The sequence below is a fragment of the Gymnoscopelus braueri genome (genome assembly GCF_963280865.1).
Source record: "Gymnoscopelus braueri genome assembly, chromosome: 2".
Classification (NCBI taxonomy): domain Eukaryota; kingdom Metazoa; phylum Chordata; class Actinopteri; order Myctophiformes; family Myctophidae; genus Gymnoscopelus; species Gymnoscopelus braueri.
Window position 1 is genome coordinate 42,468,561 of NC_137604.1, and position 24,485 is coordinate 42,493,045.

The window sequence follows — 24,485 nt, forward strand, 5'->3', positions numbered from 1 at the left end:
TTATGTTGAACACTGTACGAAAAAAAAAACAAATCAGTTACTAGTGTAAAAATGCAGCATTAAACCTTGTATTTATGTTTGCTTTTTATGAGGTAGGCCCTAGAATCAGGCACTGACTAGACGAAATGTGTCATGCTTGGGGTCCTCGTAGGATCTCCCGTCCACGGGAATGACGTCAGAGGGAGGGTAATCAGCTGATTTAAAGCAGTAGAAAAACACATAATAACAGGTTTTAGGTGTCAGAGAATAAGTCACGTCTTGCGGGTACTGTAAGGATTATCAGGACGGACAGTCGTGTCATGATTCATCTGGGTAAGGACTTAATACGACTGTTCTGTACGTTGATAACAGCATTTATGCTAAGTCAGTGGCACCTATAACGTTACATGGCTATTGGCTAGGCCTAGTTGTGTCGCTTTGTTCGTTCAGTGTGGACGTTATTTAAATGTTAAATGATATATTCGACATCTAAGAGGAGAACCCACTGCCTCGGTCACTTGCCAGTCAAAGGGAATTGTATTGAGGAACTTTACGTAGCTTTGTGGGCTCTTTAAAACTACCATACTTGTCTATTTACTACATAGCCATGCTAATGTTAGCATGACATACACACTAGCGCTATTCTCTATGTACTGTTGATGACGGTGTAATATGTCATCATAACACAACGGAGAGGGATGTATAGCCAAGCTGCTTAATGGACATTTAATTTGGATGTTTGTGGAGCAAAGTAACACTGTAGTTTGTTATAAGCTAGATGTAAACATCATGAAATCAGTTGTCCATTTTCAGGTGCCATCTAGCTGAGTCAGTCCTTTTTTTTTGCTCTCTTTGTGCAGGTTTGGTCCTTTATCCCTCCTTTCTATAGACTGTCATCATCATGGACAAGATTTTGGAGGCCTTGGTGTGCTCAAGCCACCCTGTTAACCTGAAGAGGGCCATTGTAAAGAGGGTGGTGGAAGCCGCAGAGAAGGAAGTCTCGGAGGAGCAATGTAAGGCGCTGTACACTCTCACTGCCCGGTTCATCTTACTGGGCGAAGATGCCTTCCAGAAGAAGGTGGGCTTCCAGGTCCTTGAAGCCTACGCTCGCTATCACCGCCCTGAGTTTGAGCATTTCTTCACCAAAGACTTTGTCCTCGGCCTGCTGCAGCAGGGCTACGGCCCCCTGGACCGCAAGGACCCGGCCGTTATAGACTACATCCACTGCGGCCTGCGTCTGCTCATCAGCTGCCCCTCGGTGCTGGAGATCTTCAGTGTCGTCCAGGTGGAGGTGTTGAGGATGGTATGCGAGCGGCCCGAGCCGGTCCTTTGCGCCCGCCTCAGCATCATGCTGTCAGACTTCCTGCAGTGCATACCTAAGGACAAGACGGCCATTCTGTTTTGCCAGCAGCTGGTGAGGACCATCAGCTACTTCAATTGCCCCGCCAGCCAGGAGAGGGAGCTACGGGAATATGTGGGTCAGGTGACCAAGGTCAGCACACTGCTGCAGAACATCTGGAAGGCTGAGCCGGGCACTCTGCTGCCCTCCCTGCAGGAGGTGTTCGCCATCATCTCCTCTACCGGTGAGACGACTCCTCCAAGAATGATGCTATAGTAGAGGAAAATGATCAAAAGTTGAAGTAAATGTTCATCAGAATTAGAATCAGGTTTATTGTCACATCACAGGTTTACAGAAGTAAAACAAGTGGGTGAAATTCATCACAGACAATGTTAGAAATGTTCTTACTTTTTGCACAAAATAAGTTTGCACCACACAATCATGACATGGAGTCATGACATGCTGCATACTGGCCAATTGTGTTATTACCAAGTGCATATTAGTGAATCAGAATCCTTCTAAATTGACACGTGCATTTCTTATTCTTATAGCATAATGTGATGCCCGGGATTTGAACTCAGGTCTCCCACGCAGGAAGGGACACTAAAGCATAACATCTTAATAACCACTAGCCTAAAGGGGAATTCCCCCTTGGCCGGGGGAGATATTAGACTTTTGGTCTTCAGGCAGAGGCTTAGTGTAAAGTCAGCTTGTCCATCCAATTTTTTCATTGCCACAGCACTGTCTGCTGCCCAAGAGAATTTGCTACATTTTATGTATAGCAGCAGGTTTTGTAGAAACTACTGTAGCACCAGCACATTTTTGCTATAGAAACTCAATACAGACCATAATATTTGGGTTTAGTTGAAATCTGTCATTCAGACAGCGGGCTGTTCGTGTTGCAGGAGGACACTCCTGTAGTCTTGCAGCTGCAAATTATTTGGAAGGTTAGTAATATAGGATTACGACGTATCCTTTCCTACATGTTTTAGATTTCCCTCCACACAGCTGATTCAAATTAATGATCAATGCGTTATTATCAAGCCCTGAACTTGCATAACAAGCATCATTTAATCCCCATGTGGAGATTCGGGTGTCACAGCAGCAAGCAACAGCAGTAATAATGAATGAAACACAGGAGGTAGGCTACAGCTAAGAGCAAGTGTCAAGAGCCGAGCCAAAACAAATAAGAATACAAATTAAATAAAGAATAATACACTTGACCATGGGGATCACACCAGGCACGATGCAAAATCGGTGTCCACACAGCAATTTAACTATGAGAGTATACAAATGAAAGGCCTCGTGGGACACTGAAAAGTCGAAATAACTGGTAGATCTAAGTCTTCATATTTATATATGTTGGCACAAGAATATCAGAGGTGTAAACTGAACTCTCAAATAAAATTCTGTCTATGTGAACTGTTTCATAATACAGTGTAATTGCCAGTACTGGTTTGACTTTACAAAACCCATGATGACTCCACTCCAGCACGTTGGAACACTTTCCTCTTTCAAATTATTCAGGCTGCCAGCAACGGCATACTTTGATCCCATCTCTTAATTTTCTCATTTATATCTGTTTGATCTTAAATCAATACAGATTCTATAAAGATTTTCATAACTGTATATTGTAGCATAAAGGCTGGCTCCTTCATTGTCTTATGACTGATTAGTGCTGGGTAGGTCCATTTTCTTATCATATTTGGGTGTTAAATGAGAAATGCAGTTATTTTCAGCCAGGCTGAGAATAACTCCATTCTCATACATCATGATGAGTGAATGGTATAAACTTCCATGTCCGAAGGAGCCCTTCCGTTAGCCTAGGGTAGCTCTGGTCCATAGTGCTATGGACCAGAGCTAAGCAGCCCATTAAACATTTTAAAGAATCAAATGCATTATTGAAGGTAGGGTAAGTGATATTTTTTGGTTAAAGGGTCAAAGCACTGTATTCTGATAGTAATCATTTCCTATAGAGCGTTTGTTCAGTAACATGGCTCTCCCTGTCTCCAGTTCTAATAAATAGAAAATAAAATTTCTGGTGGGTTGCCACCAGAAATTTCAGTCAATCATGAAAGAGAACCTATTTATCAGCTTAAGTTGTATAGTGTTCCAATTTTGTCAGCTTGTTTCTTTGTCATCACTTCTAATTTCACTTGTTTATCCTGTATCCTGTGTGAGTTCTCTTTCCTGACTGGATAAAATTGGTATCCTGAGCTGAGAATGTATGTTCTATCTACTAAAGAGCTGGACAGACATGGAGACTCCTGTTACTGAACAAAGTGAACACTCATTCAACACATGTTGAATTCAGAAAATAGAGCTATTTCACTTATTTAATCACTTACCCTACCATTAATGAATGCAATATACATTTTATATTCACATTTTTACTAAAGACACAAATGACAGATCTACAAGCTCACAACGCACTGTGATGTGACGCATTGGGAGCTATACATTTTTGAAAATAGGGCTTAAGTGGTGAACTTGTTGAATTTGCTCCTGCCATGATGTGTAGGCTAATGCTAGGCAGTATTTTCTTTATGTGGGAAGGAGAATTGCATCAATCTTCCTGCTGAAATCTTGCCAGTTTACGCACAACAGTGATTCATATCGCAGAGAACTCAGGTTATGAGTTTTGCCCTATTATGCTCCACTCCTCAGCTGGGCATGAATGTCATCCATCAACTGGCACTTAGGCTATTTCTACAGAATTGTGGGTTTTTGTGGTTGGCCTGTTATTCCTCTGGCTTCCTCCCTCAAAATACACAGTGGAGGGCAGTAGTGAGCTTTGGATGTCCAATGATTTGACTTTGAAAATACTAGGCTATACTTAATTAAACAAGAAAAATTGTATATTATGCAGTCCATTCCCTTTTTTATTTCTTCTTCATTTGGACAAATTAAGACAAATCTTTAGAGGGAGGCGGTAGAGGGGCTACAGCCACTGGTTGGATGTGAGCTTAGGCCACGTGGGGGCTCATATGAGCCTGTAGAATTAACCTCTTGGCTAAGTTATATTTATTTTAACATTTTTGCTTTCCTCTGTAGACTCTGCCTTTGATCCATCCATTGCCCTGGCCAGCCTGGTGCAGCACATTCCACTCCAGATGATCAATGTGCTTATCAAGAGCCTCACCACAGACCACAACGTCAAAGACGCCAGCATCACTCAAGCACTCTGCAGGTTAGCAGGTTACAGTTCTTCTATAACGTATGTGAATGGATGTTGTGGCATTATAGGTAGATATACAATAATATAGACTTTCACTTTATTCACCAAGCAATAACAGTTCAAGTATTTTCTTGGTGACATTGCAGAAGAAACATTTACATTTGCATAGTAGCAACCCTGGTACCGACTTGTACAGGCTTTAGGCATGCAACTGGTTGCAGCTGCACATTAGAGTCCCACAGTGTATTGGAGCAACATAGCAAACAGATCATGACATGAGCATTGAGCACAGACACAGTTCCCTAGGCTAATGTGAGGTACTTAATGTAAGTCTTGCACAGACTTTGCATAGTCGTAAATTGTGCAGAGTGACCGCAATAAAAAAGTTACCTACAAAGACTGGTGAGATATCGCGATTCCATATGATCAAATACTTATTTCGCCCACCCAGGATGTGAAATACCAGTGTTAAGATTATTTACACAATGATAAATGCACACGGTGTTAAAAGGACCCCTGGCTAATAAGCCATCTTAATACATTATAATTGCCCTCTATAACTAAAATTAAAAACATCTTAAATATTGTATTTATTTTAGAAACGGTTAATCTTTTACTCAAGGGGGACAGCGCCCGTCACAAGTTGATGATGTCATTTGTCCATCTGTGTATTTAAAATATTGTTTTGATGCTCATATTCACCTTTAAGTTAGTTTTTAATGGCACATGCATTCCATAAATGCCATAGGGCTGGACCACACATGGACAAATGACACCATCAACTTGCGACAGGCATTGTCCCTCTTGAGTAAAAGATGAACTATTTCTAAAATAAATTAATTATCTAAGGTATTTTTAATTGTAGTTGTAGAGGGCAATTATAATGTATTAAGGCATATAGCCAGCGATCCTGCAAGCAAATGACTCAATGGTGGTGTTAAAAAGGGTGCTTACTATAATATCTCCACACAAAAATGTTTAAATAGTAGTAATAACTTTAAAACAATATATGCGTAGTACCCTTCAGAAAGAAGCAACTTCATTCAGCATCAGAATGCTTCAGTATTCCCTCAAAATACACAGGTTGCTACTATATATGTCTATGAAATTAATTCAAGGACCCCAACGGAAACAAGTCCGCAAGGACTTTTTTGGCCGGACCTTTTAGACAAAAGCATTATAAATGTAACTGTGTTGTTTTACATTCTTTGCCTAATAAAAATTTCAATCAATCAATCAATCAATCAATCAATCAGTATCATGTATCCAATGTAATGCATTGTCACATACTTTTCAAATACCATTCTTCTGGTCTTGTTTAACCTGTGCAGGATGATAGGCTGGCTTTCTTGGCCTCTGGCCCAGCATGTTGACACCTGGGTTATCGCCCTGCTGAAAGGACTGGCTGCGGTACAGAAGTTCACCATCCTTATAGACGTCACTCTGCTCAAGATCGAGCTGGTGAGTCAGGAGAACACATCTCTTTAATTTGATTATTGGCTTCTTTCTTTCTTTTCCTGTCTCTCTTGCTTAATCCCTGTGAAATTGCCATAGTTGGTGGGATGGATGGATGGATAGATAGATGAATAGATAAAGAGGTTGGTTGATCGGTGCAATAACTTGACCTTTTTCCATAGGTGTTCAACCGCCTCTGGTACCCTATTGTGCGCCAGGGGGCGCTAGTCGTACTCTCCCACATGCTGCTGAGTTTCCAGCATTCCCCTGAGGCCTTCCACTTGGTAAGGGCACCTTCTCTCTCTCTGTTTCCCTCTCCCTTTCCCCACAGCCCATTTCTCTCTCTCCCTCTCTCTCTCTCTCGCTCTGTCTGTTTCCCTCGCCCTTTCCCCACAGCCTATTTCCCTCTCATTCAACTCCTTTTTTGTCTTCATCGTTTTCTTATGTTCTGGCTTAAATAGCTTCCGACCCTGTAGAGGACCTTTTCCCAAATTGCCCCGGCTCAGCGAAGCTGTTTTGACAAATTATGTGTGAAACACTTGTATATGCTGACACGAGATGGTACTTTATTCAATCAGTTCCATAAGTTCCTAAAAGCATCACAGCACAGGAAAATACTAACCTAACAAGACTGAAATCTCTCGGGTAATCATGATTATTTTGATACCAATTAAAGGTGCAGCAGGCAGTGTCCTTGGAGTAAAACATTTCATAACACTCTGTAAGCTATCTATAAATCATGTGGTATGAGAGAAAATGCAGTGAGCCCCTGTGTTATTCCATGCCTCTGTATTTGGATTTTCCTCTTTCCCCCTTAAAGTGTCTCTCGGCCAATCAGGGGAGCTCGATGAACTTGAACTACTGCCTGTCAATCATGCACACACGAATGATTAGCAGGCAGTAGTTGGTATCTTTTTACTTTGTTTAACTTGGCCAAAAGCCAGTATCCACAAAAGGTCCTATTCCGCTGCTGCCAACAACAGTGTATTCAAGAAAACGACCAAAAAAGAAAGCAGAGTATGATCGCTCAAGAAATAAAACAACAGCGAACATGGATGGCCAGAGCGGAGCGACTGTAAACATTAATGACAGATTCCCCCAGTTAGCCCTGTGTTAAGGGCCATTCACACTGAGCAGTGAGCACTATAACTATAACTATAAAAGTATAGTTTTAAAAATCATTCTAATTCAAGTGGATGGCAGCGTTCACACAGACTATAAAAATAAATACAATGGTGAACGATATAGTTATAGTTGTCTTACCCGGAGGGAATGGCGCTTTAGTCTGCTAAATGATCATATAATAGTATACTCTAGTTTGATTTTGATAGAGCTTGCAAAAATAGAGCTAAGCATGGTAGTATGCTTGTATCCAGACAGAGTTGATGAATGACTTCTCCAAAGTTGCCTACCGCAACTTTTATTTTGGGAACACAATTATTTGACTACAGTAATATTATTAACATCTGACTATTTTCAACTATTGGAGATGTTCTAAGTGAGATTAAATAAAACATTTCACAATGGCCAGTTTTGATTTCTTCAGTTATGTGATTATTCATGATAGAAACCACAGAAAGTGACCTGCACATTTATGGTTCCGGCCGCCTGATGACGTAAAGTTTATTTCCGCTCCAAACGGATCAGAAACCCGAAAATGGTATTGATCCCAGGCTAGGTGGAACTGCTACCTCTACGTCCCGATTGTGGATAAGCAGACGAAGTTGGATGGATCGATCCCCAAACTTGTATAGAGTGTATACGTCTGTATACTTTTATATTTATTGGCAGTGTCTCTTGCTCTGCACCAGGCAAGATTATTATATAGGGTGTATACATCTGTATACTTTATTTATATTTGTTGAAGGTTTATTTATTGTGTTGTTATTCTTCTGTACCTATTGTACTCCTTATCTGTAACTTACTGTGCTGGCTCTGGCACCGGAATTTTCCCCTTTGAGGTCAATAAAGGTATCTATCTCTCCCTCTCTGTCCCGAAAGCTCTCCCTCACTTTCCCAGTATACTAGTTTTAATACAGGTATGTCAATATACAGGTATACTCATTCTAAAACACCCTCTGTCTGTCCGTCCATATCCTTAGGTTGTACCACATGTGGTCCATTTGGTTCAGTCTCTGAGGACAGACGGCCTTCCTACCAGTAAGGCCTTTCTCCTGCAGTTCACTGAGCTGGTCCACTGTATGATGTACCAGTATTCTGGCTTCCCTGAACTCTATGAACCCATTCTGGAGGCCATCAAGGTAAACAGAACCACGGGACACGTCTTATACAACTGGCTCTGCAGAAAAGGAAAGTTTTAACCACACAAACATTAATTCGGCGAAAATGTAGATTTACAAGCTTAGCTTTTATCAGTGAAGAGATTTGGTATAGATGGGAAAAAAGGAGGGGGGAGGCTAGTCAAGACTAGGGAATTCACAAATGCAGATTTTTAGAAGGCGACTTTAACTCTCAAAAAGTAGTCGAAAGTCGAATAATCGCAGGAGATATAACATCATCCAATATAAATGATAACATTTCGTCACCCCTCAGATACAACCAGTAAAGGGTTAACTTAACCTGGAGGTTGGTGAACTAACAGTCATCGATTGGCTCTGAGAGGCTGTTACTTACAAATGAGCTGCATGAACTTATTGGACTAAACCCCTAGCTGCTTGAGGCTGTAGATTGGACTCCATGGACTGACTGCTATAATTTGTTTATTAACAAATCTACAAGTTATGATTTATCTTAGTGAATATTCAACGTTGATGTACAGTGTCGAATAGTGGTTTTGATAGTCGAATAGTCGAATATTTCTTTGATGTATAGACCTAGTGAAGTATAGACCTAGTAGGCCCCTGAGGGACTCCGGTCAGCCAATTCTATATGAGGTTTAAGTGGTTAAACTATTATTATACAGCACAAAATTGATAAATTGCACTTATGTGATGAAAGGTTTAACATATTAAAACACTGTCATCACTGCAATCCATAAGGTATGAAAGGGGGCCTTTCTTTTCTCTTTAGTGTTCCAAGAGTGTGACCGATCGTCCTGTATTTTTTTCACTGTGTTTTTCCAGGATCTTCCGAAGCCCAGTGAGGAGAAGATCAAGCTGGTTCTAAACCAAAGTGCCTGGACCTCTCAATCCAACTCACTTGCCCCAGGTCTACTGAGGCTGGCTGGGAAGTCAGAGACAGGAAAAACAGGCCTGGTGAACCTGGGAAATACCTGCTACATGAACAGCATCATCCAGACGCTCTTCATGGCCACCGAGTGAGTGCTGCTCAACGTACATGGCATGTTAAAAGTGCATTTTCAGTGGTACAGGTGAAAGGGAATGCATGGGAAGACACAATGTTTGTTGATGGCAGGGTTCTTGGTTGGTACAGTAGTACGAGGCTGATGTAAATTCAAGTAAAACTATTCCCAGCTTAATCTTAAGCCTTTATCTCAGTAAGTGCTATACTGTGAAAAAAAAAAACAACGTTTATTAATAATAATAATACCTGCATGTAAACACATTAGCTCTTTTAGTTCATCTAATTCTTTTTTTTTTGTATTGATTTTGGGACCTAACATAGAAAATGACAGGATTAATTCATAACATGGTTAATGTTTACTTTAAAAGAGATTGGAAACTCCTTGCTTGCAAAATGTTGAACTTTTATTAGTGCTACAAAAGCACATAACTCAATATTGGTGCATGATGGCGGTGATGGATGACTGCATTGAAAACATGCAGGTACACAATGCGTTTTCCTCAGACAGCCTGCTTCCAATCTTTAGTGTTTTATTACTAGTCCATGTATCCCCTGGGGCGTGCACATCCAAACTATGTGTGTACTTGAGGCCGCAACTGGCACTACAGATCCCTACTGAGGAGAAAAACGCAGGAAAACAGCCTCAGCCTCAGAATTCTTTTTACATTTTCTTACTCTTTGGATAAATGTGTTCTTTTCCACCATCAGTTGATGCTTCATATCCATATGAGGAAAATCCCCGGGGTGGTTTGTTTGTTTCTGGAACACAGTTCTTATATGACGCGATCTAAGATTGCCTTATGGGGATTTCAATACAAAATAAATTACGCTGTGGCCCAGGGGGTTGGCGCCCTCTAGCGGCAGTGATGTCAGACTTAGGTGCTCTATTGGTGCACCAATATGCACCAAGGCTAGTGCTTTGGGGTGTTTATATCAAAGTCCTTCATAAGTTTGCACCATTGAGCCAGCTCGTGTGTGTGTGTGGCCAGCATGGTATAGCATGCTACTATATAGAGGAGAGCACCCACGGCTATCTTAATTGAGAGCGAGTTAAAACAAAGAAAAATGCTAATAAACAGCTTAAATTAGCTTCCCCACTCCCTTCATATGCCAATGGATTAGGAGAGACAGAAGGAAGGACAGAAGCCTGTGTTTCCCACTGTGTTATGGATAGCCTACTTACTTCCGGTAATGTGACTTACGAACATTACTTCCGGTAATGTGACTTAAACTTGAATGAATCATAGACATTGACTATGGGAGAAATTAATAACAGTGTTTGTGTCCCAGTTTCAGGAGGCGTGTGTTGTCTTTACATCTAAACGGTGCCAATATAATGATGAAAAAACTCCAGCTGATCTTTGCCTTCCTTGCACACACACAGGTTAGTGTTATTCTTCAGCCGTTGCCTATGTTTAACCACGTACATCCAATGTATACTGCTCAAAGAAATGTAGGGAACACTTTGATCCCTTAATTATTTTGAGTTTTTTCATGAACTGTGTACATAATGCTAACGAAAACTGCTCAAAAGAATTAAGGGATCAAAGTGTTCCCTTAATTATTTTGAGCAATGTACTTTGTCGTAATGGCGACAAGCTCACAACGTGTTGCAGTGCGACACATTGCAACATGTTGTGAGCTTGTGCATTGGTTATTTTCCCTATTTGTTCAACAAGAAAAAAATATATATGTGAACAATTGTTAAGATTTTAATGTTAATGTGGTTAATAAGAGTGTTATGTATTCCTGTAGAGAACAATGAGTAAAGCATGGCAGGGACAGCACCAAAGTTAAGGGTTTGAATCCACTGCTGATTCTACACAATGTACTCATGGTATTTTAAGGCACTTTGGAAAAATACTTTAATCAAATGCAATATTGACATGACATGACATAATGACATGAAGAGTGTGTATGCATGCGTTGTGTTCATGTCTGTCTGTATGCATCTGTCCTACAGAGGGCAGCATATGCTCCCAGGAACTTCTTTGAAGCATCTCGACCTCCTTGGTTCAATGCAGGTGCCCAGCAGGACTGTTCTGAGTACCTCCGCTTTCTCCTAGACAGGTATCACTACAGTCACACTCAAATTCTATATACTTCGTTGACCAGGTTCTCCCACAGGTCTCCTCTTTTCCCTTGACACTAAATCTACTGTATTTGGTGAAAATAGTTGATGTCACAACGCTCACCTTAACATATTGTGACCTTGTAGATCGCCTTCGATCGAGTATTATGACATCATTCATGCCCAGAATAGGGACAGCATGGTTAACTTCAGGTGGTTAATCAATGTCAGTTCAACTTAGAACTGTACAGAATTTGTAGAGAGTTTGTTCTGAAGATACAAATGAGTCGTACTTCAATTTGCTCTGATGAAGGTTACATGCCGAAACGCGTTAGCAGCTGAAGGAATAAAGAAAATGGTCAACTGAGCTACTCGTCTTGCATTTTTAATTTTTTGGAGTGCCGCTTTTCCCACCTTGTGGATTTCACTGTTGGATAAAATGATTCTGATAGACCAGCATTGTAATTGCAGTGATGATAATCATTACACACATTAAGTGTATTATGTCTAAGAAGGTCTGTCCTCTGTTGTCAAGGTTACATGAAGAGGAGAAAACCCTGCAGGTCCTGGAATCGGCCAAGTCAAATGTCGTCTCTTGCAGCGACACTACTAGCAAAGACCCAGGGACTCTGACTCCTACAGAGGGCATGCAAGATGCACATTTGACCCTGGTAGATACCAAACCTGCAACTGACAGCAGGACGTTGACTGAGACAATGTTTGGTGGAAGACTGAGCACGGGCATCCGCTGTATGCAGTGCAACAGCATCTCCGAGAAGGACGAACCCTTTACCGACCTATCGCTGGCCTTCTGCCCCTCTGCTGACATCACCCAAGAAGGCCCTCAGACTGAAGGGCCCTCTGAAGATCCCAAGGGGCTTTGCCAGGGTGCTGTCAACGGTGGCAGCGAAGCCCCCGAACAAGGTCCAGCAGCAAAATCACCAGCTGGCGGCGTCCATTTTGCACCCGTGACCAATGAACCACCTCCCTCTGTGCCTGACATGGTCAACTACTTCCTGGCCCCGGAGATTCTGGATGCAGAGAACGCTTACTTCTGTGAGAGGTGCGGATCGCTGCAGCGGGCGGAGAAGGCCATGAGGGTGGTGGCTGCGCCAGAGTACCTGATCCTCACCCTGCTGCGCTTCTCCTACGATGCCAAGTGCCACGTGCGGCGGAAGATTCTAGACAACGTCACCATTCCACCTCTGATGAGACTGCCCGTGCACGCCCCTCCACCGCCCGGAACATCTTGCTCTTCCACCTCCTCCTCCCCGCCACATCTGCAAGTGGATTCCCCTGAGAGCAGCGAGAACCTGGCAAAGAAGCTCAAACCTTCACAGAAAGACGAGGAAGAGGAGGAGAAGGGTGAAGAGCGAGTAGAGAGATCAGAGCTGATGAATAGAGGCGGAGGCGACATGACGATCCACTCTGTGCCCTACATCCTCAGTTCCGTGGTGATGCATTCTGGGATATCGTCCGAGAGCGGCCACTACTACGCGTACGGCCGGAACATTAATGGGGCGGATGGAGCGCAACACCAGGCCAATCACTTCGCCCTGGAGGAGGACTCGGGGAATGGCAAGCGGGACCTCTCCACCTGTTCCGCCCCGTCAGCCTCATCCAAACAGGTGGAGGTGGTACTTAGCAGCAGCGGCCAGGAGGCCAGGGATTGGCTGCTGTTCAACGACAGTCGAGTGACATTCACGTCCTTCCAGTCAGTGCAGAACATCACCAACCGCTTCCCCAAGGACACAGCTTACGTGCTGCTCTACCGGAAACAGGGAGCGCCGGGGCAGAGCATGAACGGGGGAGGGCCGGCTAACGGATTGACACTGAGCTCTGAGCCTCCGCTGCAGAAAGAACTGCTGGACGCCATTACCAAGGACAACAAGCTGTACCTGCAGGTGAGGCCAGCGTGCCAAAATGTTGGAAAATGTGTATGTTATAAAAGTGTCTAGCTGTTGTTGGACACGTGTCGGTGGCACTGGCAGCTGCTGACACACTAGGCCACGATGCGATGATATTCCTGATTTATACTTGGTTTCGCGCCTGTGTCGCACACTGTTGTGAGCTTGTAGATCGGCTATTTTCAGGGCGTGTAACTAAGTATAAATCACACGATACTCCTCTCACATATAGGCCCTCTCTCTTTTGACACTCCCCAATTAGTTTCATGCCAAAATTGTCCAGGTCTAGCCCATGTCAGCAGCCTTTAAATTGTATTGCTAAGTGCAGGAGGTTAAGGGGAAGATTTTATTAACGTTAACACAAGTATTTAATTCGCTGCCAGTGCCAAGTGGTTCATTGGGCATTCATACCAAGTCACCTTGCTAATTTATCATGTGAGGGAAATGCATTCCACTAATCACATCATTACATCACACCATTACAAACACTGTAACCACCTTTTTGACATGATTATTATTATTAGCTTATTGTTATTATCATCATTATTCAAATTTGTTTTTTAATAAAATTCATGTGTGAAATAGCTGTGGGGCTGGCTGCACACTCATGCATCTGTGCACACATTTGGGTATAAACTGACACAGGAAGAAACCTCACACGCTCTCCCTCACACAGCTCATCGACGAGAGGAAATTGCTCTGATTTATACTTGGAACCAAATCTGAGCGGTCTAAAGGGAGAGGTGTAATTTCATGACTCACTGGTTTGTGGAATGTTGTCAGTCATGTAGGTGATGACAAGAATCAACCCTAGAGGACGCCGCAATACTCTGAGATGAACTGTCACTATAACATGGCGTCATTGACTGTTACTAACCTTACTTTTGCTGTTAGTGAAGGTTTTTTTTTCTCTCTGGTTGCTCTATACACGCCCGCCTTATCACACAGGCTCACGGGGCTGCAGCCCAGGGCACCAAGCTCCGGGGGGCACCAAACCCCCGGGGAAAACAACAAAAACGGACTATTGTACGTACTGGCGCTACTTGTACATTGGCACCAAAATATTGTCTCGGAGTGGTGCTGGAGCTGAAACGGCACTCTAATAGCGCTATATCAGTGCCGAAACATTTCAACAGCACTACATATTCAGACCCTATAGCCTTTCCTCTAGCGCCACCATTAGGCCAACTTATAGTTTGGTGTAAGGAGCAGCACAGCACAGACCATAGGGTCTTACTCTTTAGTATTGTTTTATTGATGGCCACATTGGACGGTCTTATTGAGTGCTCTACTCCCAGGATGTTTTTCATGTATTTTCAGTGTGTAATTCTGGAACTTCAGTTCCTAGATCAACAGTATTAAAGCAACCAACAGTAAAGAGTAAAATATTAACTAACATAGGCATAGCACATGGCTGCACAATTTTGCTGTGATGCTAGAGAGATTTTGCAAGAGGAGGACAACCAGCACCAGAAGAGTGTCATGGGCTAAGTGGAGGACCATACGTTTTTTTCCTTTAAATTATTGATAAGTCAAGAGGGCATATTGCCATGAAGAAAATAACTAATGCGGTGAGATAGGTAGGAGACCTGTGGTCTGGATGATTTCACTTTACTGTGCACTTGTGGAAGGACAATAAAGTCGAGTTGAATTTAGATTTGCCTTGGTTCAAAACACTGAAAAGATGGGAGTCCTCTACAGAATTAACCAAATCAGATTTCTGACTCCCTCTTTTTTTTTTACGCTCCATATCATCTCTCAAATCCTTTGGGATCTTTTCCCCATCGTTGTTTTGTGTTGAGACAACGAGAAATGAGTTCACACCCTGGTGAATTACCAGGCCACTATCCACAAAGAAGCATTGAGAAATGATCACCTTTCTCCATTTTCCCCACAGGAACAGGAGCTGAACGCTCGGACCCGGGCTCTTCAGACTGCCTCGTCGTCCTGCTCTTTCAGGCCAAACGGCTCTGACGACAACGATCCCCCGGGCAGCTGTGGGCCCTCTGGAGGGGGAGGGGGTGGTGGTGGTGGTGGGGGTGGGGGGTTCAACACCGTTAACAGACTTGTCTTTTGAACATAGAGACTCATTGGAACTGGAACAGACTGACTGGGAGACCTCAGCGTGTGACATCACGCGTTCATATACAGATCTATATAGTCTTGGGCACTAAAGATCTGCACATGAACCTTTTGTTGTTTGCCAGAAAATAAAGAGTACTGAAGATGTTGAAGAACACACACACACAAACAAATGCACAACAGTGTTAATTTAGTTTTAAATCATTTTAGATTGGCATATTCTTAATCTTTTGGATAAAACCATGCCCATAATTATTTATTCAATCCATGCTCCATTTGTATTTTTTTTTTTTGACAACTCCTGACATTTACTCGGCTTCCTACACTTGAAATTTGGGGTTGGGGTGATAGTAATGCTAAGCAACGGAGAATAAACATTTATATTACTTCACTTAAATTTGAAAAAAAACACGATGAAATATAACTTGATTTAAAACAAAAGCTTCATAAACTTGTATGCAAATTGTAAATTAATCTCTGATTTATACGCTTGTCGCTTTTTTCTTTGAAGAGCAAGCAAAGCATTTTGGCCCCCCGTAGTCTGTGTAATGTAAAATCCATTGTATCAGCTTCTCATCGTAATTGCATTAAACATTGACATTGAACATGAACATTTTCTGTTCATGAATATGATTTATCACAATTTTTGTAAAATTAACACTGGCGTGCACAGTCACACAAACACACACACACACACACACACACACACTGAGGCATGTACACTACAGATTTGAGAAAGCACTTGTCATTTATCACAAAGAGACACAGTTGGAGATCCATTTTTCTGTTAACCATAACTCACAACTGTCTGCCTCAATGACAACCCTCAGTTACCTTTCTGATTTGCATGTAATATTCCTTTATAAGTTATGGGATTGGAATTTGACCCCCCCCCCCTCCTCCACCCTGTTGTTCCAGGGACATTTGGTTATTTGCTGTATGATGAGTGCTTTGTTGTTTTAAAAGTTTCATATCACATGCAATAAATGTACATATGACTTCAAAATCCATTCTAAATGATTGGACCAGTTCTATTTGGTACACTGAGAATTTACAGGAGCTAGTTTATTATAGTATGTATTTTATGCTAGAATTATCTACACAATTCCATACTGTTTGATTTAAAGTTTTTGCCTTTGTTTTGAAAATGCAGTTGGAGGCATTATTGATGATAATGTTTAACAGAGAATTCTAATTTGTTCATGCAGGGAGACTTGATTTTATTTGCCTTTTTTATTTATAATGTGGATTTTGGAATGAGAAGTAATGAAATTGACCAATATATCGGGTCAATATTTTCATTTTGTTGTACCATATCGGATTTGGCGGTTAAGGACAATGTAAATGCTTTACCATACCCAGCAGTAAAGATCCATTGGAAATTTGTATCATTTTATTTATCCAGGTGGGTCAGTGACGAATAATTTTTCATTTACTTTAACTGACAAAGAGGAAACCGCAGTGGAGGGGAGGTTGGCGACTAAAAACATACAGAAACACAGTTCAACAGTTTATGCTGTGAATAATTGTGAGGTAGATTTTGATTTCTTTAGTTGGCATACTTATCTAGAGAGGTCTTACAATGAGCGAGCCCAAGGTTGAGTTGAGTGTTATTTATGCTCAAGGACATGGGACACGTCATGACTGCAAGTGGAATTGCATCTGAGACCTTTCCTTCGACAGTCTGTCTGACTGGGTCATCCTGTCCCCCAAAAAGAACACCTGACATTTAGAAGGTCTGGATTGTCGAGAGATTAACGTTGATGAAGATGTGGGACTGAATTATCTGGACTGGACAATGTCATGGCCTGTATTGTGGGTAGAAAATTAAATTGTTCTAAGAGCGACAGGGTACTTATCTCTATAAAAAATATCGTCCAAAGTATGATTTGTACGTCGTACTGTATGACTGTGTCATGCACCGAAAATAGCAGATTTACAATCTCACAATGTGTTCATGACACGTAAGCTGGTAGAGTTGCTATTTTCGGTGTGAAATACTGTTATTTGACAGAGCATACATTAGGCAGTGCCAACAATTAAATTATTTCAAATGTTTTCCAAAAATATTTTTGATATTTCTGCTTGTAGATCTCTGTGAGCTTGTAGATTGGCTATTTTCACATAATTGTTTTTTTCTCCCGGGTAGACACCAAATTTATCTTTTGGGTCTCAGCTGAAAAGTTTGGGGAACCAATGCATTAGGCAATACCAGGACATTTTTTGTTTTAAAAATTGTTTGGGTCTTTTCTGCCTTTATTGATAGTATACAGTAGACTGACAGGAAATGGGGAGAGAGATGGGGAGTGACACGCAGCAAAGGTCGTAGGAATCGGGATTCAAACTCGCGACACGCTGTCAAGCTACATTAGCAGCCTAGGTGCCCGGACTGCTACACTACAAGGGGGGTGAAGGGGGTGGGGGGGGGTCATTTTAGACCTGGGTTGCTTTTTAGTTCTGGATCAGTTGCAAATGTCCTCAAGTCGTATTTGTTTGTCATCAGTGATCTTACTGGCCTGGTTCACCACCTGGGTCAGCTTGTTCCTATAAAGTCCCATGCCATGAGATGATGGCAAAGGTGAGAACATTCTCAGTGAGTGATGGTCAGGTGTGTTTGCTGTGATTGAAGCTCCTCAGTTTCCTGAGGAGAGAGAGCCACTGCCATGTCTTTTTATAATCTGCGAAGAACCACAATGGAATAAAGCCTCCGGGCTTGATTGTGTTTTTAACCTTTTGAATTTATTTTCAATAATATTAAACCATTTTAAATCAATCAATCAATCAATCAATCAATCAATCAAATGTATTGGGTTGAAAGGTGTGCTTATTGTCAATTGTTCCCATGTATTAAAAGTGATTGACGACTTGCTCCACTTCATGTCCTATCACGATTAAAGGCCTGAATATAGCCCCTATACCACAGTCTATGCCCTATACCAACCGTTCCCTACCTCTCAGACACAGCTCCTTGGAGCTGTATTGTAAGTATTTTCCAGTGTTATAGAAACAAAATAATATATTTGAAGAGCCTAAAATCTGCCTTTTTTTGCTGTTCCTAGAACAAAGGTGGGTTAGGGATACCAGATGTGTATTTATATTACTCGTCTTACAATTGTGTATATCCAACATCCTGGGCCTACAAGACAAATAAAGTTGATGCAGGTATAGCTGGAACAGAAGATTGTTTCCGAAAATAATTATTCTCTTGCTTCATGGTATCACCTGAAATATGGTAAGCACATCAAAATCCCTTTAATTCTGTTTTTGTGTGAAGTGGTTAAAGCAATACATAAACATCTTAAAATCAATAGTTTATCTGTGCACTCTTGTCCCATATTGGAATTTACAGCTGGTGTCTACCTGGTATGCTAAACCTCTTTCTATTGACATACTGTGTAGCCTATGACAAAATAACAATATTGCTGAGCTGGGTCAGTTTTTAAAAGTGGAGATATAATACATGAACCTTTCATGAAATCAGGATAAATTACAGCTTAAATAATTCAAACTTCTTCACTATTTGCAGTTTAAATCTATTCCAATGTAATTATACATCTGGCTTGGCCAGGCGTTCCAACCAAAAGGGCTGTTGATGGCCGGGAAGCCAGACGGGGAGGGCGATCTCTGTCACTGCTTAGGCAGAAACTCCTACAGGTTGGCCAGGGTGCCTGTTCATGCCTGCTCATGTGCAAAACTGAGAGGAATAGCATACATTACGCCCTCCCAGTGAAACATGGACATTTTATGCGCCGCCACAGCATTGCTTTTTGACGGAAACTCATGAGTATCTTTTCATTGTTAAGGTTTTGATATACACTGAGTGAGTTTTAGGTGGATCTGATAATCCTCCTAGTTGGATTTTTGTTAAAGTACGACTCATGGCACTGAGAGTTCTCCAATTTGGTGCAGTAAAATGTCAGTGTATATTAAAGTGATAGAATATGACCTTTTCAGGTTTGAAAAGAAAAAGTGAACTGAAGTATGTGTTTTGTGAAAGGTCAAAGTTCAGAGAAATGTATATGTGTTGATAATATTTTTTATTAGGCCTATAACACCAGCACCACCATTACACTATTATTGTCACGCAATCACGCACCCCCTAGACTAGAGGCAGCTTGCACATCCCAGGGGGTCCATGCACCACAGTTTGGGAATCCGTGCCTTAGAGGCTTTTATGTAAATCTAATTGACATGGCATTTGACTACCCAATTTAGGAGAAACCTTAATGTGGGGCTTCATCTTTGGAGGTTTATTGAGCCACTATGCAACAGCAGCCACACCCATCTCCAAGATCCATACAATATAGCCTTTTTCACCATATGCATGTGCAAAATTTCGTAGCCTTTTGAGGGCCTAAAAATGCATTTCATTTGTGCATAGAACAATGATAACAATGGTCATGTTTATGTCCAGGTAGCTCAGTAGGTAGAGCTCTCACCTTCGGGCGACAAGGGTTCAATCATGGGTTCAATCCCGGGCACCGCCAACTCAGTGTATGAGTAGCACAACTTGGCTGCGACAGGTTGTACTGGGAGATGATGGTAGATGTGAAGCTCCCCCTCAGCGTTCCATCTCCCAGGGGTCTAGCTCATCGGGGATAGACTCCCGCATTCTTGGCTGATACTGACAATAAGCCTCTCCGACAAACATACTTACTTATGCCTAGCCTATGTACAATGGGGCTTCACACTGGTCTAATTATTATTATAGTGTGTCTACTTGGAATAAGATAGACAGAGTAACCACAAAAGAATAACAACACCTGATTGGATCAGTCATTCTCTCAGTGAAACTGAAATGTATTGAAGTGTTCTGGATATCCTGTCCCTGTTACTGCATATCCGTGTCAGTGTTTCTGTATATTGTTTTGTTTTTATTGTAAAAGTACAGAAGAATAATAGCAGTAATATAGCTATAGGAAATTATTTGCTAATGTACTTTTTTTTATTTGGCTATGGTCATACAAAAACAGTGCAGTAGCACTATGGCTTTCAAATAGCATTTAGTCAAATCAATGGCTCTCAATTATTAAACCAATCCATTACGGTTTCCTCCTCTCGATGTTTTCAAAATATGCATTCTTAAGGACAATTTAATGTGAGGTGGTCTCTACTTCACTAAAACGTATTTTGTTACTCAGTTTTTACTGTCTTGTATGTAGTGGAGAACAAAGTACTCTCAGTACCTCAGTACTGGAGTCAAAATATAGATACTCAGCAAGTGCCTTCAGGGCCTGGCTCCAGACGAGGGCCCTGAGTTTCCTGCCTGCAGGGTATCAGTGCTCCTTCCTTACTCTTCCATGGAGTCTTCTTCAACCATTCTTAGTCTGACCCCTCACCCAACCAATTTGCCATGGGTGACCCTACCAGTAGCACCAGGCTTCACTAAAGCCAAACATCTTATCCAATAGGCTAAGGAAATCCCCCCTTCGCCTGGGAGATATCAGGCTTTTGGCCTTCAAGCAGAGACTCTGAGCCACTCTGCTACACACATACTGTATCACACATATTAACAAATTCAACCCACTGTATTCAGTGGACCTCAAAATACTGTTATTGATGTTATAGACATTCTGGTGAAAGTTTGGAAGGCGTAAGTCACTTTTGAATGCACATATTACCTACAATGTTTTTCAACTGCGTGTGGCCTGTACACCCTGACCAGTCCCAGCACAGAGGACCAGGTCAGATTTTAAGTCATTTTTATATTATTGTTATATGTCTGTACACACACACACACACACACACACACGCACACACACACACGCGCACACACACACACACACACACACACACACACACACACACACACACACACACGCACACACACACACACGCACACACGCACACACACACACACACGCACACACACACGCGCACACACACTTTTGGCTTGGCAGTAGATGTTTGGTTTCCCACACAGGAGACCTAGGTTATATACAAACACAGGGGTGTAAAGTACTCTCATTACTGTTATTGAGTAGCTTCAGACAGCTGAGACAGCTTTACGCTCCAATATTTCAACACCTAATCTAAAAACCAAGGTTATTATTACTACGCAAAAGTAGGTTGGAAGGGTTACAGTCAGGATGCCACAATGGCCCTTTCAACATGACCATACACATCAAACTTGTAGACCCTCAGAATAGTCTTCAAACGTGCTATATACGTTCTACTTTTCCTCAGATAGATAGACTTTTCCTCAGAATTTTACAGTAGTTACTTGAGTAATATCTAAGTGAAGAACTTGGTTCTTGACTCTTAGCACTCTTTTTATTTACCTGTAGCTACCTCTCCTGTGTTTCACTATTGTTGCTGCTACTGTATATGACTGTGGTGAAAGAAGTACTAAGATTTTTTACTTAAGTAAAAGTAGCAAGCACAATGTAAATATACTCGTTAAAAGTCCTGCATTAAAATTGTACTTGAGTAAAAGTACAAACTTATTGGCGTCAACATATAATTAAAGTAGGATTATCAAAGTAAAAGTAAGAGATTGGCTATTTTTGAATGGCCGAGGAGAAAAATAGGACTTAGGCTGCTTAAAGTAGGCCTAGGTTTTGTAATAATAATCTAAATCTGTAAAGTAACTATTAACTAAAGTTTTCAAATATGGCTTAATTGTAGTGGAGTAAAAAGTATAATATTTGACTCTGAGATGTAGTGGAGTAGAAGTAGCCTATGACGTATTGAAACATGGAAATACTCAAGTAAAGTAAAACTAGACTACCTCAAAATTGTAGCCTATACTCAAGTGCAATACTTGAATAAATGTAGCCTACTTAGTTACTTAGTAACAGCTAAGAGTGGGCACTACGCCTCAATGTAAAATTGGCTATTTGGTAACTTTTTCATGTCAAGGACCTCCAAATTAGGCTACATGTATTTGGCAGCAGACGCAAATTTGAAAAGATTTTGTGCCAATTCACAACACACAAAAAGCTCCCCAAACTCCATTAGAGAACCACTGGCCTATAATGAACCCTAATCGTTCAGTTACTTTCTCTTTGTCGTTGTTTTGACTTGCTGAAAAAGACCAGTTCACTGAACAATACTGGTAAAGTCACAAATCACTGAAAGGCAGCATTCTTTAAGGGTCAGTTGTTACCATTACAATAGCATTCCAATCACATTCCTCAGATACCTCAATACCCCCACGGGAATTCCCATTCTGCCAAATGGTCCAAATCAGAGATGTTCTAGTTTCTCAGCTGTTTTGCTCTGTTTTTGACTAAGTTGGGACCTCACCTAACATTATGAATTATTCCACCATTCCAAGTTGTTCTCCTGGACTAATAATAGGCTATATATTCAACGATTCAAACTGCGCTTTAGTTAATGAAAGAAAAATACATAATTAAATAAAACGAAGTTATTGTTTGGAACATCAGTGCTGTTACAAACCAGGACTTAAGATAATGTCCAGATATAAATAACAGTAAGCTACTCCTATACACTAGATAGATTATTTCCAATTTTCAATACTTTTACTTCTACTCCACTGCATCAGAGGCTAGTGTGGTGCTTTACTCCACTACAATTGTTTGAACACCGGCCTTTTACTTGTAACAGAGTATTATAAAAAACAGAGATTTATATTGTGCATGTGGTATTGCTACTTTTACTCAAGTAAAATACCTGAGTACTTTTTGCACCACTACACTACAGATCGTGCACTGCAGGCTCATGCACACGCATCATGGATAGTGTAGTTTACAGGATTTGGTGGGACCTCCCGGTCAATATAGAGGCGGGTCCTTCTTTCTTTGTCTTTTCTTTGGATCAGGCTCTGTCGCTATTCTAGTTTTATTATCGTGTGTGTCAGATATGTGTGTAACTCTGTTTTATTACATGGCCTAGTGTCATATATATATTTTTTTCAAACGTGCCGACAGACTTTTTTCTTATTTTGGGACCATAATAAACGTTAAACAATCCGGGACTACATGTCCCATGGTTAAACACCAGGGTTCTCCTGCACGCTGCTGCCTCTCCCTCTGTGTTCCAGGGTTGCCATGTCCCGCTTATTATAAGCGACTTTGGGCTTGTTCTTCTGTAAAGTTGCTTGTAAATATGGGTGGTTGTGAGTTGCGGTTTTTGGGGCTTGTTTCTAAAAATGTAGTTGCTCATTTGGGCGTCAAGAACCGGACCTCCAAATTAATATGTATTTTGTCTGCGGACCCCCATCTGAAAACATTTTATGCCAGGGACCCCCATACAAGATTTGTGTCGTTAAAATGTCAAATTGTTTTCAAGATAAAACAAATACATTAAAAAATCCAATAAGCTACAATAAAGCTACTTTCAAATAGCCGTTTTAAAAGTGCTCATGTCGCTTCTTTTGGGCTTGTTTTCATAGACCTGGCTGCTTGTTTGTCTCGCCAAATCTGGCAACGCTGCTCCCTCTGTGTTCCGAAGGAGGGTGAGTTAGTTCAGGGAAAGACGAAGCTACCCTGTCTGTCTGTCTGTCAATCACAATTAAAGGAACCCTGGGAGTAGTAAACTGCTAGGGAGAAGAAGAGTGCGGCAAAACGACGAAAACAATACTATGTTTGGATTTTGGGAGATACAAACATGCATCGCAACAACACTGCTCGTCAAATTCCGCAGAAAGGGAGTCGCTTCACTTTGACGGGAATTGCATCCATATAATCATAAACTTGGCGAGTTTCACTTCTTGTCTGCGTTTTCTTTTCTTTTTTTTTTGCCACAGCGATCGGATAAAGGAAAACAAACGGATGTTTTACAATCACTTTCTTCAACCTTCTTTAAAGGATTATATTCACACTTGATCAGAAGAAAGTCGTGGGGGAAATCTGGTCAGTGCATTTCAGAGGATCTACTCCTACTACTACTACTACTGTACGTCCACTTTCGAGGAAGGAGTGACGGTATTTACTGCTCCTACTAACAGCAAATATGTGCTAATAATGCAACGTTGGAACTTTTGCGTCTTTTACGTCAATGTTTAACGTTTTGCAGGGTTCCTAAAACTAAAATCTCCTCTTCTACTCCCAAAAGGAAGGCAGCAGACATGAGTGGGGGAGATGTGGTGTGCTCCGGGTGGCTCAGAAAGTCGCCTCCTGAAAAAAAGTTGAGACGTTACGTAAGTGTGCACCTTTTATTACGTTGTATTTGTTACTTTGTGAGAAGCTTTAAAGCGTGTTTACAAAAAAAGAAGTGGAAAACGCTCTTTAAATTCAGCCTGGT

At 41.5% G+C, this 24,485-nt stretch overlaps 2 protein-coding genes across 6 annotated transcripts in view; both read left to right on the forward strand.

Moving 5' to 3' along the window:
• Nucleotides 1–105: 105 nt before the first annotated feature.
• usp38 (ubiquitin specific peptidase 38) lies at nt 106–17,064 on the forward strand. Its single transcript, XM_080450065.1, has 11 exons — nt 106–312; nt 840–1,562; nt 4,373–4,508; nt 5,828–5,957; nt 6,134–6,235; nt 8,054–8,212; nt 9,035–9,228; nt 10,506–10,599; nt 11,179–11,285; nt 11,822–13,190; nt 15,091–17,064. The coding sequence occupies exons 2-11, from the start codon at nt 881–883 to the stop codon at nt 15,268–15,270; spliced, it is 3,153 nt and encodes a 1,050-aa protein (XP_080306191.1). The 5' UTR covers nt 106–312; nt 840–880; the 3' UTR covers nt 15,271–17,064.
• A 6,634-nt stretch (nt 17,065–23,698) lies between these two features.
• gab1 (GRB2-associated binding protein 1) overlaps nt 23,699–24,485 on the forward strand; it is a 64,442-nt gene continuing 63,655 nt past the window's right edge. For 3 of the 5 annotated variants that reach the window (XM_080414380.1, XM_080414383.1, XM_080414384.1), the window contains exons 1-2: nt 23,699–24,166; nt 24,297–24,381. In XM_080414380.1, coding sequence (XP_080270506.1) covers nt 24,310–24,381 — 72 coding nt within the window. In that variant the 5' untranslated portion in view covers nt 23,699–24,166; nt 24,297–24,309. The remainder of the gene's footprint in view (nt 24,167–24,296; nt 24,382–24,485) is intronic. The other 2 variants (XM_080414381.1, XM_080414382.1) reach the window with 2 other exon arrangements.

What these genes read in the sequence shown, in the direction of transcription:
- usp38 (XM_080450065.1), top strand. Translation starts at nt 881, where the DNA reads ATGGACAAGATTTTGGAGGCCTTGGTGTGCTCAAGCCACCCTGTTAAC. An exon ending in CCCCTGAGGCCTTCCACTTG is followed by an intron (nt 6,236 to 8,053) that starts GTAAGGGCACCT and finishes CCATATCCTTAG; the next exon opens with GTTGTACCACATGTGGTCCA. An exon ending in ACGCTCTTCATGGCCACCGA is followed by an intron (nt 9,229 to 10,505) that starts GTGAGTGCTGCT and finishes TTTGTGTCCCAG; the next exon opens with TTTCAGGAGGCGTGTGTTGT.